The following is an 18,293-nucleotide window of genomic DNA, read 5'->3' on the forward strand; positions in this document are numbered from 1 at the left end:
TTAAATGACCTACAGTTCTCCAAGACGCCAAGTCTTTCGTAAACAAACATCCGGGAAATCCCGATTTTTCCATCAGCGCCTGAAGGCTCGCGGTATGTAATCAATGAACAAACGTAACAGGTCGCGTTCATCGTCATTTTGTTAAACGCATCGTCGGGCCGCGTTTCCAGCTCACTGTCAAGCCGGCAGCGTTCAGCAGCCTCCTGACCATCTGCCGGAGAAGTAAACGCCTTGGGCACAATGAACCGAGTAAACCCAGGAGGACGTTGACCTGTGTCGCCCTCTGGTGGATTTCCTAAAGTACGACACTCTGGACACACGAACAAAGATATTGTAAATTTTTATTCATATATATCTGCGTAGTCACAATATAAACGCACACAACGACGCCTTGTATAAAAATCCTGTCATTTAGAGGCAATATTACCTAGACACAGCAGCTAACATAGATGTCATACCCTACAATAATCTCTGTTCTCTCTACTCTTGTCATTTGCAGGTTTGTGTTGCATTCAGCATTTCCAAACCTAGTACACAGGACCTCACATTAGATTGAGACAAGGTACTGAGCTGAGAAATGCTTGTCAACCATGTGCAGCATTATGATGAGGCCACAGAATTAATGTGCGTGTGTGTTTTTATTAGAATAAATTATTTCACCAAAGATAAAAACATCTAAGCTAAACGTGTCTAAAGAAATCTGTAAACATATGACAAGCAAATTACTCCTGTGTGTTAGGCTTCTAGGAAACAATGGCAAGTCACTCAAGTTATAGTAATCACAGCAACGTGTATATCACAAGATGAAAATATATTAAAATATGAAACCAGCCCACAGAACTAGTAAACTGTTATAGTCAAACACATCATTTCTTGGTGCTAACATGGATTAGAGTTCTCAATGTCTTAGAGTGAAAGGGGTGTTTTGTCTGCTAGACAAAGTCCCCAACAAAGATCTTTAAAACTGGCTCAAATAGACAAAAAAAGCCCTGCTTCTTCTGCTTTAAGTCACTAGTTACTTTTACACTTTGGTCATTAAATGTGTCATCTCTTACATTTTTACTTACTCTGAAACAACTTGTCCCTTCTTTGTACTACTTGCTCATAACGCTTAATGAATAAATCTTCCATAACAGAACTGCAGCAGTTTGAAATATGGTATCTCACAAGCTCATATGGTGCCATGTGACAGAAACCAAATGGTCAGATGTGGCTTTGGATGAATCCTGTAGTTCAGCAGATCCTTGGCTTTCTGACAGTCATTTGGACCCTTCGTGGTCCATTCAGTCGGATGTAAAGGAGAACGGGGCAGTTATGGGATTTACGCTTCCAGCGGAGGCCGCAGGGGAATACATCCATCCATCTCCAGAGACTCGGGCCAACCTTCATACTTGTTGTTGCTTTTGCTATTCTTCATCCGCTAATAGAAACAGCCACAGATTACGGAGGATGAGTTCAACTCCGCAAAACAATTTTACCTTATTATTAAGAGTGATCATTTCTGACTTTTTAAAATTCATATAAACAGTTATTTATAAGAAGAACATACCTGCTCAAAGGGACTCTTATTCTCAATACCCTTGGCTCCAACAAAGACCCAGCTGTCTCTAAAGGCCAGCTCCTTCACTATGGTGCTTCCAAGCTCCTCAAACATGCGCCGGGCCTCATCGTTGAGCCTGACAGCAGAAATTAGGATAAGGCAGCAGATTAAGGTTCATTACGAGGCTTAGCTGTTCTTCAGAGCACGAGGCTTACACATTAACATAAACACTTCACCTCTGTTGACATAAATGTAGTTTATTATAATTCCTGAGTAAGTAACTGTAGTGCTTTATCATTGTTGGTTTAACCTCCACAACCTTGACATAGTCATAGTTCCTTAAAGGCTTTAAGGAGGACTTTATGGTTGCAATCATTTATAGCTAATCACTATTATTCAAAAATGCTATATGAAAATTGTTTCTTTTTTTAAATAGAAAATTCATGTGCAAGAATAAAAAGTTTGTTTAGTTGCAATGTTCGTATTACACACAACATTTTAAAGCTGTTTAAAGAGTAAACGCCACCACACATTTCTTACTTTGTAGCTGGATCATCAAAGGAAGCCACGAACACGAGTGTTCCTTCATGGAGAGGACGAAGAAACTTCAAGAGGTCAGAAACATCTGAGGACAGACAGGACATGAGCTTTCCACTGAGCTGCTGTTGGTATCTGCCAAAACAATAAACACTTAGCAGTCTCTTGTTACTTACCTCCCGCCCACATATCAAAGCTCTTTGCCTCCAAGAGCTCTCCTGTCACTCCTGAAGCAAACAAACATCGAGAAGAAGTTAAAATACAACCAACAGGATCCTGAAATATTAAGAGAATTCGTTAAACAGTGACACCCGTACCGTTCACCAAAGCGATGTTCAGCCCTCTGCCAACGTTGTTTTTCACACTGCTCACTAACCTGTGGCAGACAAGAGCACGAAGTTAAAGGTGAAGCCTTTTGAGGAGCACCTGGCCTTGTCCATACTCAGTATTTATACTTTACATGTGTATACAGAAAACATGACACCGACAAAACCAAAGAGATGACGGACATAAAGACTTAAGCAATACTTGCATATAAATCCCCAGACAAACTTGGAGGCCTGGTTTATGATAGCACAGAGGAAAAAAAGAACAAAGAGTGAAAAAACAAAGTAAAAAAACCGAAGACACAGCAGGGAAGACAAAGACACACAGGAACAGAGAGGAGCGGGTAAACACAGTCTCTCACATCTTATCCTCCAAACAGATTTTAGGGCCAATGACGTTGGCAGCACCAGAGACCAGACGGAAAGCCAAATGTTTGGGGGGACAGGGAGCTGAAAGTCCACATTTATACCGTCGGGGACGAGGTTCTGAAAAAATTCAAGATGCGAAAACGAGTGAGGGAGGCAAAAAAGGAACAGATAAGAACAGAGCATTCCAAAATGCATAACTTCACGGAGAAAAATGCATTGTGTACTGGTTCTTCCACGTACCTGGAGTAGGTTCATCATTTGAACCTGAAAAGACAGTTTTAGTCTTTCAGTGGTTTTGCTTTGTTCAAATAGAACAGAGACAATGAAGCACAAATTAAACCAAGAGAGCTGTTGATACTAATAATTACTTATCAATTAGAGTTTTAAATTCCTTGATCAGCTAAAACTGGCAAATGTAAGTGATTTCTTTTTGTTCAAACATTGATTTTCAATCAAATCAGTCTATCATCCCATCAGGTCTCCTACCGGTGAAGAAATGCCGCACAGATGAACTATCCCCTCCGAAAAATGTGATTGCCAGCAGCCAAGTGAGACCCACCAACAGCAGCACAGCCACAACTCTCAGGGGCCCTTTTTAGAAACGAAAAGCAAGAAAAGAAACTGAAGACGTGAGTAAAATGCATGAGAATACAACTGACTACCAGTGGAAAAAACAAGTTCAAACCCACCTGTTAATCTCATGATTCACTGTCTCTAAAACCTGGACCAACATAAGAAAAAAAGCTTCATCAGGACAAGCTGTGTTTGATCAAGGTTAAAAAGTTGACACAGTGGTAGCAGTAATGGAAAACTGAGCTAAGAGTTAAATACTACAATCTGTTCTGAAAAAAAGACATGCGATTAAATTTAACCACAGCAATGTTTCTACTGGCACGTCAGACAGAAATACAATGCTCTGACACCTGAATGGAACGGACAATTGTGTTAAAGCCCAGTCCCACCAAAGCCCCTCTGGGGAAATGCAAAGGCAAACGGAAGGCGATCTTTGCATGTGACCAGGTGAGCTCTCATTTTTCTCCACTGAATTTTTTCAGGGTGTGTTTTACTAGAAGCACTTGAAACGACCTGCAGCAGCTCGTTTGTGAGAAAACACTCTTCATAAGGGCAGCATGACGTCCTCACGTCCTCTAGTGTGGCCCAGTTGTCAGACGTTTAGCTGGTGAACTTGGCCTTGGTCTCTACAGTGTTCACTGTGTCCTATCTAAACCAAACCCACTGTCCTTCATTGTGTTTTCTGCATTCGGCCATTATTTTGTGAAGACTCCAGTTATTTTGTTATGCGTATTATGTAAACACGGCATGTTGACGCAGTGTTTTTCCTTGAAATAACAAAGTTTATTTAAACCTTCTAACAGAACAAAAGTCTTAATATTTGAGGTGGCTGAAGAAGGTACACATCACGTGTACATTTTCATGAATCACGTCAGTGTAAACCTGAATGAGTGACTTTTCACACATCTCATACACACCATAACATATCATCGGTTCTCTGTACTGACCATGTAAGATGGCTATGCAGACATAACGTTCGGCTTTTGGACATGACATAAACTCAAACCCAGCCTCAAGTCAACGATCGTGTAAAATCTGAGGAGTGAAACCGCAGCATACAGGTCAGAATGATATCAGACAGGTCTTACCTCCGTCAGCTCCAGGCGTCTTCTCCCCTTTACTGGAAACGCTATGAAACGTTAGAGCTGTTGCTCCGCAACCTTTGGGCCTTTGACTAATGCTTACGTTGTTTCTTCATTGAGTCGCTCCTATGATTTTACTTAATGGATAAAACGATATTTGCTAATGTGATCACTTGAAAATTTCTAAAAGCATTTTTTGTGAATCTGAAAAATATACGTTGAGGCTCTTTTGAGTTGTCTTCCGGCTAAAGCATCGTCTGTAGAATTAGAGCATGCGCGAAAGAGACCACGTGACGAAATACTGCGCATGCTGCATTGAGGGACAAGAGGAAATGAGAATCTAGAACTGCTTTAATTATATTTTATTGTTACGCAGTATTTGTGCATTTTAAGCTGATAGACGCAGTGTATAGTAGAGATGGCGAAATCGAAGCCTCATGAATCACTGAGCAACTATGACACAGTTGGGCTGAAATCGACACATTGCTCGACACCATCACGACACAGTTACAACAGCGACATCTGCTGGTTGTGCGTGAGAACTGCTTGAGCAGACTGACCATCAAACCCTCGCTGATACGTGGTTGTTCAGGATCACAGTCTATGTTTTATTGTCAAATAAAACTTATTTAATGTTCATTTAATGATGTTATTAGAGCTGTATTTGTTCTTCTGCAACTCTGTTTATTACTACATTGAGGAGACATGTTTATCAGTTAGTTTAATCAAAGACCTTTATTTCATTTTATTTTTCCACAGAACATGACTTTAATCACATTCTCACCACCTCTCCAGCTTTGGAGAAGAGCCGTTTGTATGGCACTGATGTCTGACTAATAAAGATATTTGTATTGGAATTGCGACTTGTCAAAATTTAGTTTTAGTCTTTAATTACATTTTGAACTTGTCATAAATACATTACAGATGTCTGTAATGTGAAACCTGTCTATCTTATAGATCATCTATCATCTTATAGATCATCTCCGGACCGCTTGCCACGTTTATAAAGCTCTGACATATTAAAACAAACGTCCGTTCAAACTGCACTTAAGCCGCTCGGCAGTCACGTGACGTATCGACACCTCTCGCTCTCATTGGTCACGTGATTCGGAACGCGCTCGAGATTCTGCTTGACGACACTTCCGCTTCAAAAGATCGACGCTGAGTCGAGTGGGAGGTCTCGAGTTGGACATCTCTAGTGTATAGTGAATATAAAACAAAATCAATAGACTACTTGTAGCATTTATTTAGATTTTATAAACAGCAGAACCTAAACAGACATAAAAGCAATGCTATTGTAATACTTTACAAATATGTCTTTAGCTAGTTGCACAATGTGGCAGATGTATTCGTTCTGCGTCGACAGTCAACTTAAAATGCTATCATTAAAAATATGAGTAAATATTAAAACTCGCAAAAATAAATTAAATAAAAAAACTACGCGCGAGCACAACACACTACATCGTGCACGCGACTGCAACTCCAAAATCAAGATGGCTGCCCACAGTGCTGTACTCTCTATGTCAAAAATTATGAATCCTTTCTGGGGTCGACGTATCGGAAATACAATTAAAGTAAGACAAAACAAGACGTGACTATCGTGTCAGCTGTGACTATTCTTGTGTCCCTAAAACGAGTTACAGATTTCTTATCTGAATACAAGGTCGTGTGGGTAACGTACAGATTTAGCTGTAGCTAACTGGTTTTGTCTAATCAACTTCTCCAAGGCGTAGGGTAGAAGTTTAGCTTGTAGGTGTTGTGCAGTCTGTGCTGTCATTGATTTGTGTCCGCTCTTAATCCATTCACAAAACATTCTCGTTTATCTCATTATGTTGTGTTTTAGGTGTTTCAAACTGCCGTGATCAGTCAGAGGAACAAGGGCTCGCTGACTGTAAGTTCTGTTCCTGGTCTTATGCCGTGTTTGAAGAAGTTCACTGTGATTCAGTCAACTGTCACGTTGACATTGAATAAATATATAATATTAGTGATGTTAAAAAAATCACAGCTTTTCATTTGCATATTTATTGTCAAGCTCCAGGCTTTGTACAATTATGTCTCATTTCTGTCTCCTATGAGAAAGTATATGCTACTATAAAATATGCTACTGCTTGTTTTCAATATGTTCTACACAGCCGTCGAACTGACTCTTGTCCTTCTGCTTTTATTTCTCTCCACCTTCAATCAACAGAGTGAAAACATTGTAAGTAGCTCATGTTGATGTGGTTCACTAAGCCTCTGTGTGTATGTGGTGCAGGCACAAAATAACTACAATATGTAAGGAATCAGTCAAAATCATGTTTATGTGTAATGAATGTGGTTATTATCATGTTACAGCCCCCTCCTGCAAAGTATGGAGGCCGACACACTGTGACTCTCATACCCGGAGATGGAATTGGTCCAGAGCTGCTCAGTCATGTCAGAGAAGTTTTCAGGTTGGTTAGCCGTAAACTAAATCCTGTTCTAAAATCTGGACTCCAGACGGGAGAGGACTGGCTCATCCTGTGGTTTGTAATAATACTGTAGGTTCAGCTGTGTGCCTGTGGATTTTGAGGTGGTGCATGTCAATTCTGCTGAAGAGACTGAGAATGACATCAACAATGCCATCACTGCAATCCGCCGTAATGGAGTTGCCCTCAAGGGTAAGTGACCCCCTGTTTTCTATGTCATCAACAAAGCATCAAGCCAGAAATTAAAGATCACAGCTTCAATAAGGACTTTGTTTATCATTGTAATAAGTACACATGACTCCATAGTTTGAGTGTGACATTGCTCAACTCTTTTGTTAGGTAACATAGAAACTAATCACAGCATGGCGCCATCTGTTAAATCCAGAAATAATCTCCTTCGGTAAGAACTACAATGAATGCGTCACCTTGCTTGACACAGACTCTTCAGTCACATACCTCATTTCTTCTATACATCAGTCCACTGTGTCAGCTAATCCATCACCCCCCCCCCCCCCCCCCCCCCCCGTTCTGGTATTCCATGTGTGTGTCCACAGCACAAGCTTGGATCTGTTTGCTAATGTGATGCACTGCCAGTCCCTCCCTGGAGTTCAGACTCGTCACAAGAACATTGACATCATGATCATCAGGGAGAACACTGAGGGTGAATACAGCAGCCTGGAGCATGAGGTCAGACAAAAGAGCTGCAGTCAATCCTACCGTCCAGTGAAATTTGTATTTTATACTTAACATTTTTAAAATGTGCATAAAGCTGCACAGTGACACATTCATTTACTACATAGTTAGGATGTAAAGTATTTTGTTAACAGAATTCAGTTGTGTCTTTGAGGAGTTGTAGTAATTCCTGAGGTAGGAGCTCTTTGTTATATTTATTCATATTTGTTGCCTTTCTCTCTAATTTATGTCTTAGGCAAGTGCTGCGTTAACATTTATTTGTCCTTGCTTGCATTTTCAGAGCGTATCAGGGGTAGTAGAGAGTCTCAAGATCATCACAAGGAACAATTCTCTTAGAATCGCTGAATATGCGTTTAAACTGGCCAGAGAAAAAGGTCGGCAACGGGTAACCGCTGTACACAAGGCCAACATCATGTAAGTGTACAGTTGTCTCGTGACGTCAGTATTTGATCATGTTACTCGTTTACTGGTGCCGTGAATGTGGCCTGTGTGCCTCAACAGGAAGCTTGGTGATGGCTTGTTCCTGCAGTGTTGCAGGGAGGTGGCCTCTGGTTACCCGGACATCACATTTGACAGCATGATCGTGGACAACACCACCATGCAGGTGATAAATATGTTTTAATCCATTCACACAATGTTTGCAAATCTGTTTCTACATCATCAGTTAGTCATTGCATTGTCTGTGTCTATTTTAGTTGGTGTCCAAACCCCATCAGTTCGATGTGATGGTTATGCCTAATCTGTATGGGAATGTGGTGAGCAACGTGTGTGCCGGCCTGGTGGGAGGGCCTGGCCTTGTGCCTGGGGCTAATTATGGTCGGGATTATGCCGTCTTTGAAACAGTGGGTGTTTAGCAACTTTAGATGAGTAAAACAGTATATTTACTTAACCACGTCTGACTGATATCACTGACTCCGTTTCCTACAGGCTACGAGGAACACTGGGAAGAGCATTGCAAACAGGAACATTGCTAACCCCACTGCCATGCTCCTGGCTAGCTGCATGATGCTTGACCATCTGAAGTAAGCTTTTCCAGCTATAACATTTGCCTCCTGGTTTTTTTCTGTGAAACATGTGGCAGTGCTAAACCAGCATGTTACATGTAACTATCCCCTCTTCCCATGTTTAGACTGTATGACTATGCAAGTTTGATCCGTAATGCAGTCCTCACCACCATGAATGAAACCAGGGTAAGTCTTCCTCTCCACACCCTCCTCACAGACAGACTGTAAAATGTGGACTGTATCTTAAGTCCGATTCTCTTTTGCAGTTACATACAGCAGATATTGGGGGTCAGGGCACCACATCAGAGGTGGTGCAGTCTGTCATGAGGATCATCCAGAGTAAAGGCCAGCTCACAGCAGAGCTCTAAACTGCTGAGGTCACAACACATGCACACGATCATACTTGTGGGTTCTGCAGTGTAACAGAGGGTGTTCATATCTATTAATTACAATGGTTCATTTTTTGTTGTTTTGTGTGCGCACAGCTTTCTGACCACCTTACTCTACAGTTGTGTAAGGGGGTACATTCATATTATACTGTTTCTTATGGGGGTTTATTTGTTCTCTCATACAGTTCTAAAACATAAAAGGCCCTGTTTACTGACTCTGACCTCTTACTAAGTTACAGGCTCTTAACTTAATGTGCAATGTTCTTTTAAAGCCTTAACGTTTCTGTAATTGTGTCAAATGACATCATATATACTGTAATGTCTAGTACCATCACATCATATTAACTGTACTTTAAAAAGGTTTGCTGCATTTTTCATTCATACTGTTTTGTGGGCAATGCAAATCAAGTAACTGGTTTAAAATATATATTTTGAGTTATGCTTGGGCTGATTGTTAGTTTTGTCATACAATATATATTAAAATATACTGTTGTCTTAATGTCTCATCAAGAATTCTTTCTTTTTTCATTTGTGCAGTGTGTGTGTGTGTTGCTTCATGCTGTTGTACCTACAGTAATAAATCAGAAACATACAGCAGAAGAACAGCAATGTCTCACTGACCAGATGAGTAAAGGTGGTTCTTGATTAAAAAACAAAGCTCAGTTGGGCCTCCAGCTGGGGATCAGGATTATATCGCTCCAAATACGATGAAGCTCACTGATCCTTCCGGTTGTTTTACAGTTTAACGCTCCATCAGGATCACTTTTAGACCGTCAGATCACAAGTTGCTGTTTTACGATGTGTCACTAGGTGGCACCACCACATCCCAGGAACCCACAGCAAACATTCTGTGGTCATCCACCTGGTGACGTGTGGGCAAAACGCCTGTCTGGATCAGTATTTTACAATTTGCACTGATTGCATCATGAAACATCTGCACGGAAAACACTAATGCATGATGTGTAGGGGGTTTACAGTTCCATGCACTGTAGTCATTTGTAGAAACGAAGCACTTGGCTTCATTTGTGTGTATATCTCACATCATCACTTATAACTGTAAACGAATCTATCCGTCTCCCCATCGTCCCCTGAGCCTTTGCTGGAGCTGCTCCATGAGGCAGCTGGTCAGACATTTGACATCTACAACGGATCTGATCCCCCGCTGTGTGTGAACTTTTCCACCCGCTCTAAATGAATGCCCTTTACCTGCCAGCTTCAACATTTCTCTCGAGTTGTTTTGTCATGCAGTTGCCAGACATTTCTTCATACTAGTATTGCATACCAGCGCCGTCATGATCAGCCTGACCTGTTTTCTGGTTTACTCTTTCACCTGCATCCTCTCCCCCCTCAGCCCTCATTCCATTGTTCATGTGCGTCTGTGAAACACCGTTTAACGTTTTTCATTACCTTTTCAAGAGAAATGCTAATCTGAAGGGTCTGAGTCTTCTCTATCTTCTTTCTCTTCATCTGTTGGTCAATCTTTAACACACACGCACACACAAACAGTGAAAACTGTGCAGGTGATTGTCATTAATCAACACATCTGTGCTGAACACAGCTGCTGTCTATTAACATCCTACACAGCCCCCTTACGGTTTAGCGACTTCTCGTTGCATCAGCAGTCAGCCGTCCTCCACCTCCATCCTGGACCTCAGCAGTGACACATTAATCAGACCATAATGACAAACCTTTAATCGCAGGGAGAAAGTAAAGGTGATTTCTGGATGTGACTGGAAGGCGAGAGCTTGGCCTTTCATGATGAGCGGCCTCAGATTCCTGGCTGCCATTATTGTTATTTCATTTCTCACCAGGCCAGTTTGAACACATCATCTGCACTTCGAGCCATTCACCCTCTGCTGCTTTCACGCAGGACGACATGGTGCCTGATCCTGGGCCCTGGACGCTTCCTGACTCTTCTGTTTAGAGGGGCATCACTCACAGAGTAAACATTCTGTTATTAAGCAGGAAGCGATGTATGCGTTTGTATGGAGGCATACGCGTACACATGCTTTGAGAGCAGCCGTGTGTTTTCAGCTCCAAACACAAGCGGGTCCCACTGTGGCACTGCAGTGGACCTTTCCACGGCTCCGTCTGGCGTCACTGTAGGAGGTCCATGAAATGTTACATTGTGAAGAGGCTCACATGGATCAGAGAGGAATTAGATTAGAAACAAAGGCGGCGATTGATTTCTTTTTCCTGCTCCTTTTGATCTCGCTACTGTGTCCCCGTGGAAGCGTTTCGAGCGGTGCTGTAGGTTTGGGGGAGTCACTGGCAGACGTTCACTACGAGGAGGCAAACATGTTGTGCTCATGACAGCCCACATTGCAGAACCCTGATGTCATCTTCTGCTCCTGAAACTGGAGGGTCTTGGCTCTTTTAACACACACACACACACACACACACACACACACACACACACACACACACACACACACACACACACACACACACACACACACACACACACACACACACACACACACACACAGGGTCCCGTGTAATGTGATACAACACTTTCCAGCACAGCGTCCTCACAAAGCATATTTACCACACAGCTGAATGTAAAATCTCTTTCCATTCACATCCAGTGACTCAGCGCGGTTCACACCAACCCCCGCCTCAACCTGGGCAGCACCATCTCCCACCTGTTACACACTGCATAGTAAGAGTTAATGTGTCATTTTAATGTCTAACAATAAACCTGACTCTTTTTGTTTGGCTCAGTCTTCTCTGAACTAAGTACCTTCTTCCATCATCATAATCATCATTTTGCTGAGACTTTTCTTCTCTTCCTGTTTTCTTTTACAGTCTGATGCCATTTCCTGATTTCTCACTCATTGGGACCCCTTGCTGTGAATGTCCTTACTACTCTCGGCAGGTGCAGCGTTTGTAGAAAGTTTAGTTTGATGAAAGTATAATTCTGCAAATCCACCAGAAAACACAGCTTTGATTAACGCGAAGCTCCGTGAAGGCTGTCTGGTTCTTCAGCGAACAGGACGACGGTGCAAGCATTCCGACCGCCTCAGGTTGTGTGGCAGATTGTGCGTCTGTTACGCTGAGACAACAGAAGTTGCATAAAAATACGAAGCTGCGCCGCAGGAGCGGACCTGCAGCACCTTTAATCCTGGAGAATCAGCCGACGGGCTGCAGACAGACGCAAAGTGAAATTTTAACTAGCAGCAAGAACCCGTCTGACCTCAGGGCAGGCTAATCAGTGACATACCTGATGTGACGCGCTGCAAAAAGCACCCACATCTGAGCAGATATTAAAGCGGTCCAGTCCTGAAAAGCTCCACTTGACCCAGTCTTTGGGTAAATCCAGGAGCAATGAAGCAGTCGGCTGTAGGTTCAATCACTTTGGACCTGTTTACATGTTTCCACGATGGAAATTCAAGCAGTAATAAAATTCCCGCTGATAAGTTGTACTTTTATTTTTAACCCCAGCTTTGATGGTATCTTGTGGAACAAGCTGGAGACACGAGGGGCTTAAAATGAAACGAGTGCCACCAGAGCATCTGATGCGTCTATCTGATGGCGGCCGCTGCATTGTCCTGACTGAGTCCCTGTCGCCGCCGACCTGATGCTGTTTTCCGCCAGCTTCATCCTGTTGCCTAATAAACAGAGGGTGGCTGTGTCCTGGGAGGCTTGTAGATTTTAGGACGCTGGAGAGAAAAGTTATTATGGAGTGACACTAAATTTTGGGCAGTCATAAATTCTCTGCTTGTTTATTCCCCGTCAGCTTCCTGCTTCACCAGCTCATTTTCCATGGAAATACGTTACATAAGTCAGGTCTGATGCCGACCCGAACAACCCACAAAAGATTCACACATTCACATCATGGTTTACTCTTATGTGTTTGTATGTGGAATGGAGTGGCTCTAACCAACATGTCTGCTGACTGTTCTGTATGTTACTCTGTGCTACATGTGCTAATGTACCCAGGACATCTGAGGAGCAGGGACCACCCAGAGATAATTTACTTTGTAGCCAGGATCTCACCTCAGTCCTCAATGCAACATCAGTGCAGTGTGTAATAAATGACTCCACCGTTAAAAACACAGTGCGACGCTTCAAAGAGGACGCCGCTCGCTGAAACTTGTCATCCGTCCCGTGCGCTCGGAGGACGGAGTCATAAACGCCGCTCTGCGGGAGCACCGAGGGCCCGCGTCCACGGTCGCAGTCATTTGGCCCAGTGCAGTATGGACCCGGCCCGCGCCTCAGAATCATGGTACACAGTTGCTCTGTGGAATCAGGTTGGCGCCTCGTTTTACGCATGAGAGGCTCCCAACAAGCAGACAGAAGCAGGCACGAGTGCACATGTGCGGGATTAACCCACTGTACACAAGCACAAACAATCACGCCTCTCTCATACACACACACACACAAACACAGTTCATGACTCACTGAACGTAAAGAACACAGATCCTGCACAGATTCTCACTAAATGACCAAACACTTTCCTCTTATGGCTGCAAACAAAGTCCTCTCTGTAGTTGGGTTGGACTTTTTCCGTCCTCCTTCAATCGCAGAGACCCCTCCCCACCCGTTCACGCGTTGAATTAATGGAACCAGCCGGATTCAACCAGCTCATTAGCGGCATTCAACGACTCTGCACTTAGGAATCGTAAAAGTTATTCCCACATTACTTGAAAAGGGCCTCCGAGCGGGGAGTGCTGGCTGGAAATGGGCGATTTCCTGATAACAGCCTTGAATCAGCGGCTGTCTGATTAGACGATGGATTGCATGGGATGAATGCATTGTGTGATAAAGCGCACAAACATAAGATAAAAAGGTAAGTGAAGTCATCACGTGCCAATAAGCGCAGTCCACAACCACACGTTGGACAAACGCCCAAAAAGCTGTTCAATGACATTATACATGTATGAGGACAAGCAGTCACATGAACAAGTGCTTGTTTATATGTGTGCATTTACTTTAGCTCCAATCTTCATCTTCAGTCCTTAAAACTTTACTAAACTAAACACCTACAGATCATTTTCCAGCCTGGATTTGTTCTTCCTGCTTCTTCCACTTGCTTTAACACTTGGGTGGACGCTTTCCCTTCAGCCACAGGCTTCCACCTTATCACACACCCGCTCAATACACCTCTACTGTCAATGTTATGTTGCTTTTACACATGCAGCCTCTCATCCGTCTCGTCCAGTTCATCCAACGCTGCCTCGCTCATTCCACCTCTCAGGGTTTATGGGGATGAACCAGGATTGGGGCAGATCTGTCTAAACAAATAGCTGCAGCTCTGGCGGTGATCTCAACCCTATTGACATTCCTGTGTTCACACACCGCTGCTGCTGCTGCTGCTGCTGATTGTTAAATGTCTGCACTGCCCCAGACATGCAGGTACACGTGCTTTTGGAAACCAACACCAAAAGAGCTCTAATGGGCTCCTATTGACCCCTAATCCATGATTCCCTGTGCACTGTGTACATTCAAACCCTCCCTCCATCTATCAAGAACAGAGCCCAGAGTCGACACATGGCAGCTTAATTACACTTTGCCTACAGCACCAGAAACAAGCTATTATCCCTTTAGTGGAATACCACATGACTGCGTATTTGCTGTGTTAGTGGTAATTTAATTAAAATAAAATCCATTTTGGGGTTTGGACCTTCGTGACTATATCAAACTACTGAATACTAAACAAACCAAAGCAAAACTGGTAAACACACACAAAGTAGTTTTCTTACTACTCAAAACCGTACTCACGAACAGACCCGAACAAGGAGCGTGTGGAAAACGAGTCCTCAGGCACTGAGCTGTGGTGCACAGGTGACTGACATGACTGGAGCCGGGCAGGAAACACTTCCTGACAAACAGATAACAGGAAGTGATGTAATAATGTATGGCAGGAAGATGACAGAAAATAAAAAGTAAGGTGCCTCCATCAGTGATGCTGAAAGGATTGAAACTCTGTAATGGACTACAGAAAAACACATTTGTTTTGAGTGAACAATTTAAATAAATATATAAAAATGTATATATTATATTAATATATACTGCTTCTTTTATTCCATAGTTTTAGTTTTAAAAGCCCTTCTTCGTTCTTCTAATGTTATTTGAAAAAAGTGTGTTTGCCTTTTGTCTAAAAATAATCAAAAGTCACCGGAGGTCGTTAGATGTAATTATAGCATGGCTGGAAGCATGGCCAAACATGGACCAGTAAAGCACCAGTAGCTGCTCACCAGTCACTGCTGGTGAGCGTGAAGCAGCAGGAGGTCCCGGGGACGTCTGTGCAGCTCCCCACATCTGCATCTACGTCTCACTCCTCACTCTCACGCTGCTGTAAACTGTGTCTTTGCGGTTCGTCGAGTGTCCACAGACTAATTCAGCGTTTTACTCCACTGTGACGTGACTGATGTTCCCCTGTCTTGATTTAACGCGAACAGATTTCCCCCCGTCTTCTCCTCCTCGTTCCTGTCGGTTCGTCCCATGTCCAGAGTGACCTCGTCCACTCTTCTGTCGCCTTGTATTAATCTTTCATGCTTTAATTTCTGTTCCCATCCACTTTATCTGCCACAGAGGGGATGCAGCAGCAGGAGCGGGGAGGGATGGATGAGGGGAAGCATAACCCCAGGCATGGAGCTTTTAAACTTTGTTTTTGCTGCCGCCTCCCCTGACGGACGGCCGCGATGCGGATCCTTCCCCACGATTCTCAGCAGACTATTAAAAATTAAACATAAAACCACGCACTGTAACAATTGCTTCCTCAATTATTTAACCAACTTGTTTTTTTTTTCTCTATCTTTTATTGTAGGTCTTTTTCTAAATGTTTGCTTCCCTTTTTTCTGTGAAAACATTTGTCTGATGTGTTTTTGACGTCCTCTGTACAACACTGACATCAAGAAGTAGGAAAATAAATACGGGAACAGGGGCAGCAACGGAAATGCTTTCAGGGAGCGAGCAAATCTTCATTTTTACCTAAATATTCCTGTGTCTGAACATCCATCAGACGCCTCGTGGCTGGAGCACACTCACTGCTGGAGTCAGATTCACTTAAAGCAACCTAAAAGCATCGTTTGGATTTATTGCATCATAGTTTCTGCAGCTGCTGCTGTCGCGTCCCTCGTCTGAATGCTGCTGCTGCCGCTGCTGCCTTCAGGGTCAGCGTGTTTCTGCAGAGGCGGCCGGTTGTCAGCCTTCGTCCCGGGTCCTCACCTCGCCTGCATCAGACATTCCTCCGACGGCCTCCTGCAAATCCACGCACTGCGGTATTATATTACAACAAAAGAGGTGTTTATTGTCTTGTCCATCCCGTTCATATCAGCCGGAGTAGGTGGAATAACAGAAGCACCTCTCTGTGAACTGCAGCGCCATCGGGAATTTATTGAAACGCTCACTTCCAACTTGCTGTGGCCGACGAACCGCCAACGTTGAGGAGATGCTCGCAAATTACACAAGTCACTGCAAGCGGCCAAAGATCGAGCACAGCAGCTCTTGGTGTGACTTCTTCTCTTATTAACTACCTGCAATCCTGGTGTTTATGCAGAGACCAGTGGACGGGCGCTGTCGTCTGTTTGCCATTCATCCACAGCGAGGCTCAGTTCACACAGGAATCAGCCGCGGTCCTCAATAAAACACGTCTCTGGCTTTCATGCTGTGACTGAATGTTGCTCCGTGATATGAGGAATTACTTCAACACTACACTTTAATGCTTTCGAACATTACAAACAGAGTGTGACATGAATAATCCCTTTGAAAATACAAATAACATAAGCACGATGATGAATTGGTGGCGTCTGCACTTAGAGGCAGTGGGACTTGTGTTTATAGCGATCACATGGAAGCTGCCTCTCTGTTCTGCCAAAGAAGTCTCACATTAACCTAACAGCTGTGGTTACTTCATAGAGCATTCATTTGCTTAATTTCCCAGGATGGTTAAGTCCAACCATTATAAGGCTGTTACTGATCTGGTTAGATGTTTTTGTTGTACTGGTCTGGGCACGGAGAAGGAGAAGGAGTGAAACGAATCAATCCAAATAGAACTGACAGATGTAGAGTAATGTAAAAATACGCTGCATTGTATTCAGATAACCTGTAAAATCGTTAGTATGTGAATTTTTTCTCTTTCCAAATGTGACTCGTGTTTGTATAATTTCCACTAGATGAATGTCAAATTCCTAATCAGCCTTTGACGGCAGACAGTTAATGATTCTCTCAGATGTTCATTAACCTCGCGGTGTCAACTTTCTCGCCAGGTGTTGGTTTGCGCTCGTGCTCTCCGCTAATGAAGAGCCCGATCCCGGCCGTTCTACAGGAAGATGAATCTCTCTGTTGGAGGCTCACAGCGGCGCCGACGCTCTCTGCTTGCAGGAGTGGAAGCACAGGCCGATCACTTTGGACTGGAGCACTCAGCCGCTGTCTCAACCTGGCCCTGATTCACCACAGAGCTGCTTAATAAAACGTCCCGACTGCCAACACCTGCGTTTGAGTGCAGAGACCTCCGAGGTCCCGAGTCACTGGAAGGTCTCTGCAGGAAAGTCTCCGCCTCGGAGGAAAACAGATGTCATTTTTATTTCTGGTACAATGATAACAGCTGGAACATCTGGGACAACGTCCAGCCAGAGATCTCAGCGGACGGACTGTCACAGAGTGAGACATTTGAAAGTCTCAGCATTCCTATAAAATGACTGCTGCTTTGTGACTGGAAGTTGCACAAAAGAACTCCCAGCTGAGCTCAGATGACGGCCGCCTAATGCAGGCGTTTGTTCCTCCAAATAAAATGTTACGGAGGCCTGTTTTCTGCAAGCTGGCGCTTTCGTCACCTCACGCTGCAAATTGGACACGAGCGGACCATTAATCATCCCACCGTCGCCCATTCCAGGTGATCTCACGTCCTGGACGTGCACGTCGCCCTCGTTCTCCTGCTCGTCACTTGTGGCGTGGCCGCTGCACAGAGAGGATCAGTTTCTTCTTGATTCACAACACTGTCACAAAACGTCTTCAAATTGCATTAGAGCGAGTTTGGGACCTGTGGCAGCGCTGAAGGAAACCAGCAGCAGCGTGACACCATCAGACTCCACTCTCTGCTGGTCTGGGGTCAGTGGCTTTGCTTTGCTGCTGCTGGGGGCCACGGAGTAGCAGTTAACAGGAAATACAAGATTGGTTGTGAACAGGAGACTTTGGAGGAGACATGGGTTTGGAGGTCTGTGTGGGTTCAGTCCTGTGCGGGTAGCAGCCGGTGCGTTCAGGGACCGCCACCGCTCCCGTTTTCGTCCGCGCCGAGTGCGTGACCCGCCGGTGGCCCGGCTGACTCAGCCGATCGCTATTCCAGCACAGGTGGAGGCGCACGGGGCGCAGCCGAGCTGACTGAGAGCA

At 44.0% G+C, this 18,293-nt stretch overlaps 2 protein-coding genes and 1 long non-coding RNA gene across 5 annotated transcripts; 1 reads left to right on the forward strand and 2 right to left on the reverse strand.

Moving 5' to 3' along the window:
* Positions 1–323: 323 nt before the first annotated feature.
* fam3a (FAM3 metabolism regulating signaling molecule A) lies at positions 324–4,706 on the reverse strand. 3 transcript variants are annotated; one of them, XM_029157155.3, is made up of 10 exons: positions 4,434–4,706; positions 3,462–3,493; positions 3,259–3,363; positions 3,013–3,036; positions 2,766–2,889; positions 2,395–2,453; positions 2,254–2,304; positions 2,081–2,165; positions 1,550–1,676; positions 324–1,420 (listed from the first exon to the last, which is right to left on the reverse strand). In XM_029157155.3, the coding sequence occupies exons 2-10, from the start codon at positions 3,472–3,474 to the stop codon at positions 1,322–1,324; spliced, it is 687 nt and encodes a 228-aa protein (XP_029012988.1). In that variant the 5' UTR covers positions 3,475–3,493; positions 4,434–4,706; the 3' UTR covers positions 324–1,321. The 3 variants fall into 3 exon arrangements, with proteins under 3 accessions (XP_029012988.1, XP_055366489.1, XP_040927498.1); XM_055510514.1 differs by lacking the exon at positions 4,434–4,706 and adding an exon at positions 2,610–2,637 and having other exon boundaries at positions 3,013–3,070; positions 3,462–3,495; XM_041071564.2 differs by lacking the exon at positions 4,434–4,706 and adding an exon at positions 2,610–2,637.
* Positions 4,707–5,852: 1,146 nt separating this feature from the next.
* idh3g (isocitrate dehydrogenase (NAD(+)) 3 non-catalytic subunit gamma) lies at positions 5,853–9,459 on the forward strand. The gene is made up of 13 exons (XM_029157346.3): positions 5,853–6,001; positions 6,271–6,318; positions 6,616–6,627; positions 6,762–6,859; positions 6,951–7,066; positions 7,214–7,274; positions 7,429–7,561; positions 7,848–7,981; positions 8,069–8,171; positions 8,263–8,409; positions 8,495–8,589; positions 8,697–8,757; positions 8,838–9,459. Exons 1-13 carry the CDS (start codon positions 5,921–5,923, stop codon positions 8,937–8,939), a joined length of 1,191 nt encoding a protein of 396 aa, XP_029013179.1. The 5' UTR covers positions 5,853–5,920; the 3' UTR covers positions 8,940–9,459.
* A 706-nt stretch (positions 9,460–10,165) lies between these two features.
* On the reverse strand, positions 10,166–11,324 carry LOC129604383 (uncharacterized). Its single transcript, XR_008695202.1, has 4 exons — positions 10,964–11,324; positions 10,769–10,876; positions 10,554–10,648; positions 10,166–10,439 (listed from the first exon to the last, which is right to left on the reverse strand). It is a non-coding gene; the product is annotated as an uncharacterized LOC129604383 (long non-coding RNA).
* Between the last annotated feature and the right edge of the window lie 6,969 nt (positions 11,325–18,293).

This window comes from Betta splendens, chromosome 7 (assembly GCF_900634795.4).
Source record: "Betta splendens chromosome 7, fBetSpl5.4, whole genome shotgun sequence".
Taxonomy (NCBI): Eukaryota; Metazoa; Chordata; class Actinopteri; order Anabantiformes; family Osphronemidae; genus Betta; species Betta splendens.

Coding starts and splice junctions, on each gene's coding strand:
- fam3a (XM_029157155.3), bottom strand. Junction 3,037..3,258: donor TGTGCGGCATTTCTTCACCG/GTAGGAGACCTG, acceptor CTGTCTTTTCAG/GTTCAAATGATGAACCTACT. Junction 2,890..3,012: donor AAATGATGAACCTACTCCAG/GTACGTGGAAGA, acceptor GAATTTTTTCAG/AACCTCGTCCCCGACGGTAT.
- idh3g (XM_029157346.3), top strand. CDS start 5,921: ATGGCTGCCCACAGTGCTGTACTCTCTATGTCAAAAATTATGAATCCT. Junction 6,002..6,270: donor GTATCGGAAATACAATTAAA/GTAAGACAAAAC, acceptor GTTGTGTTTTAG/GTGTTTCAAACTGCCGTGAT. Junction 6,860..6,950: donor CATGTCAGAGAAGTTTTCAG/GTTGGTTAGCCG, acceptor ATAATACTGTAG/GTTCAGCTGTGTGCCTGTGG.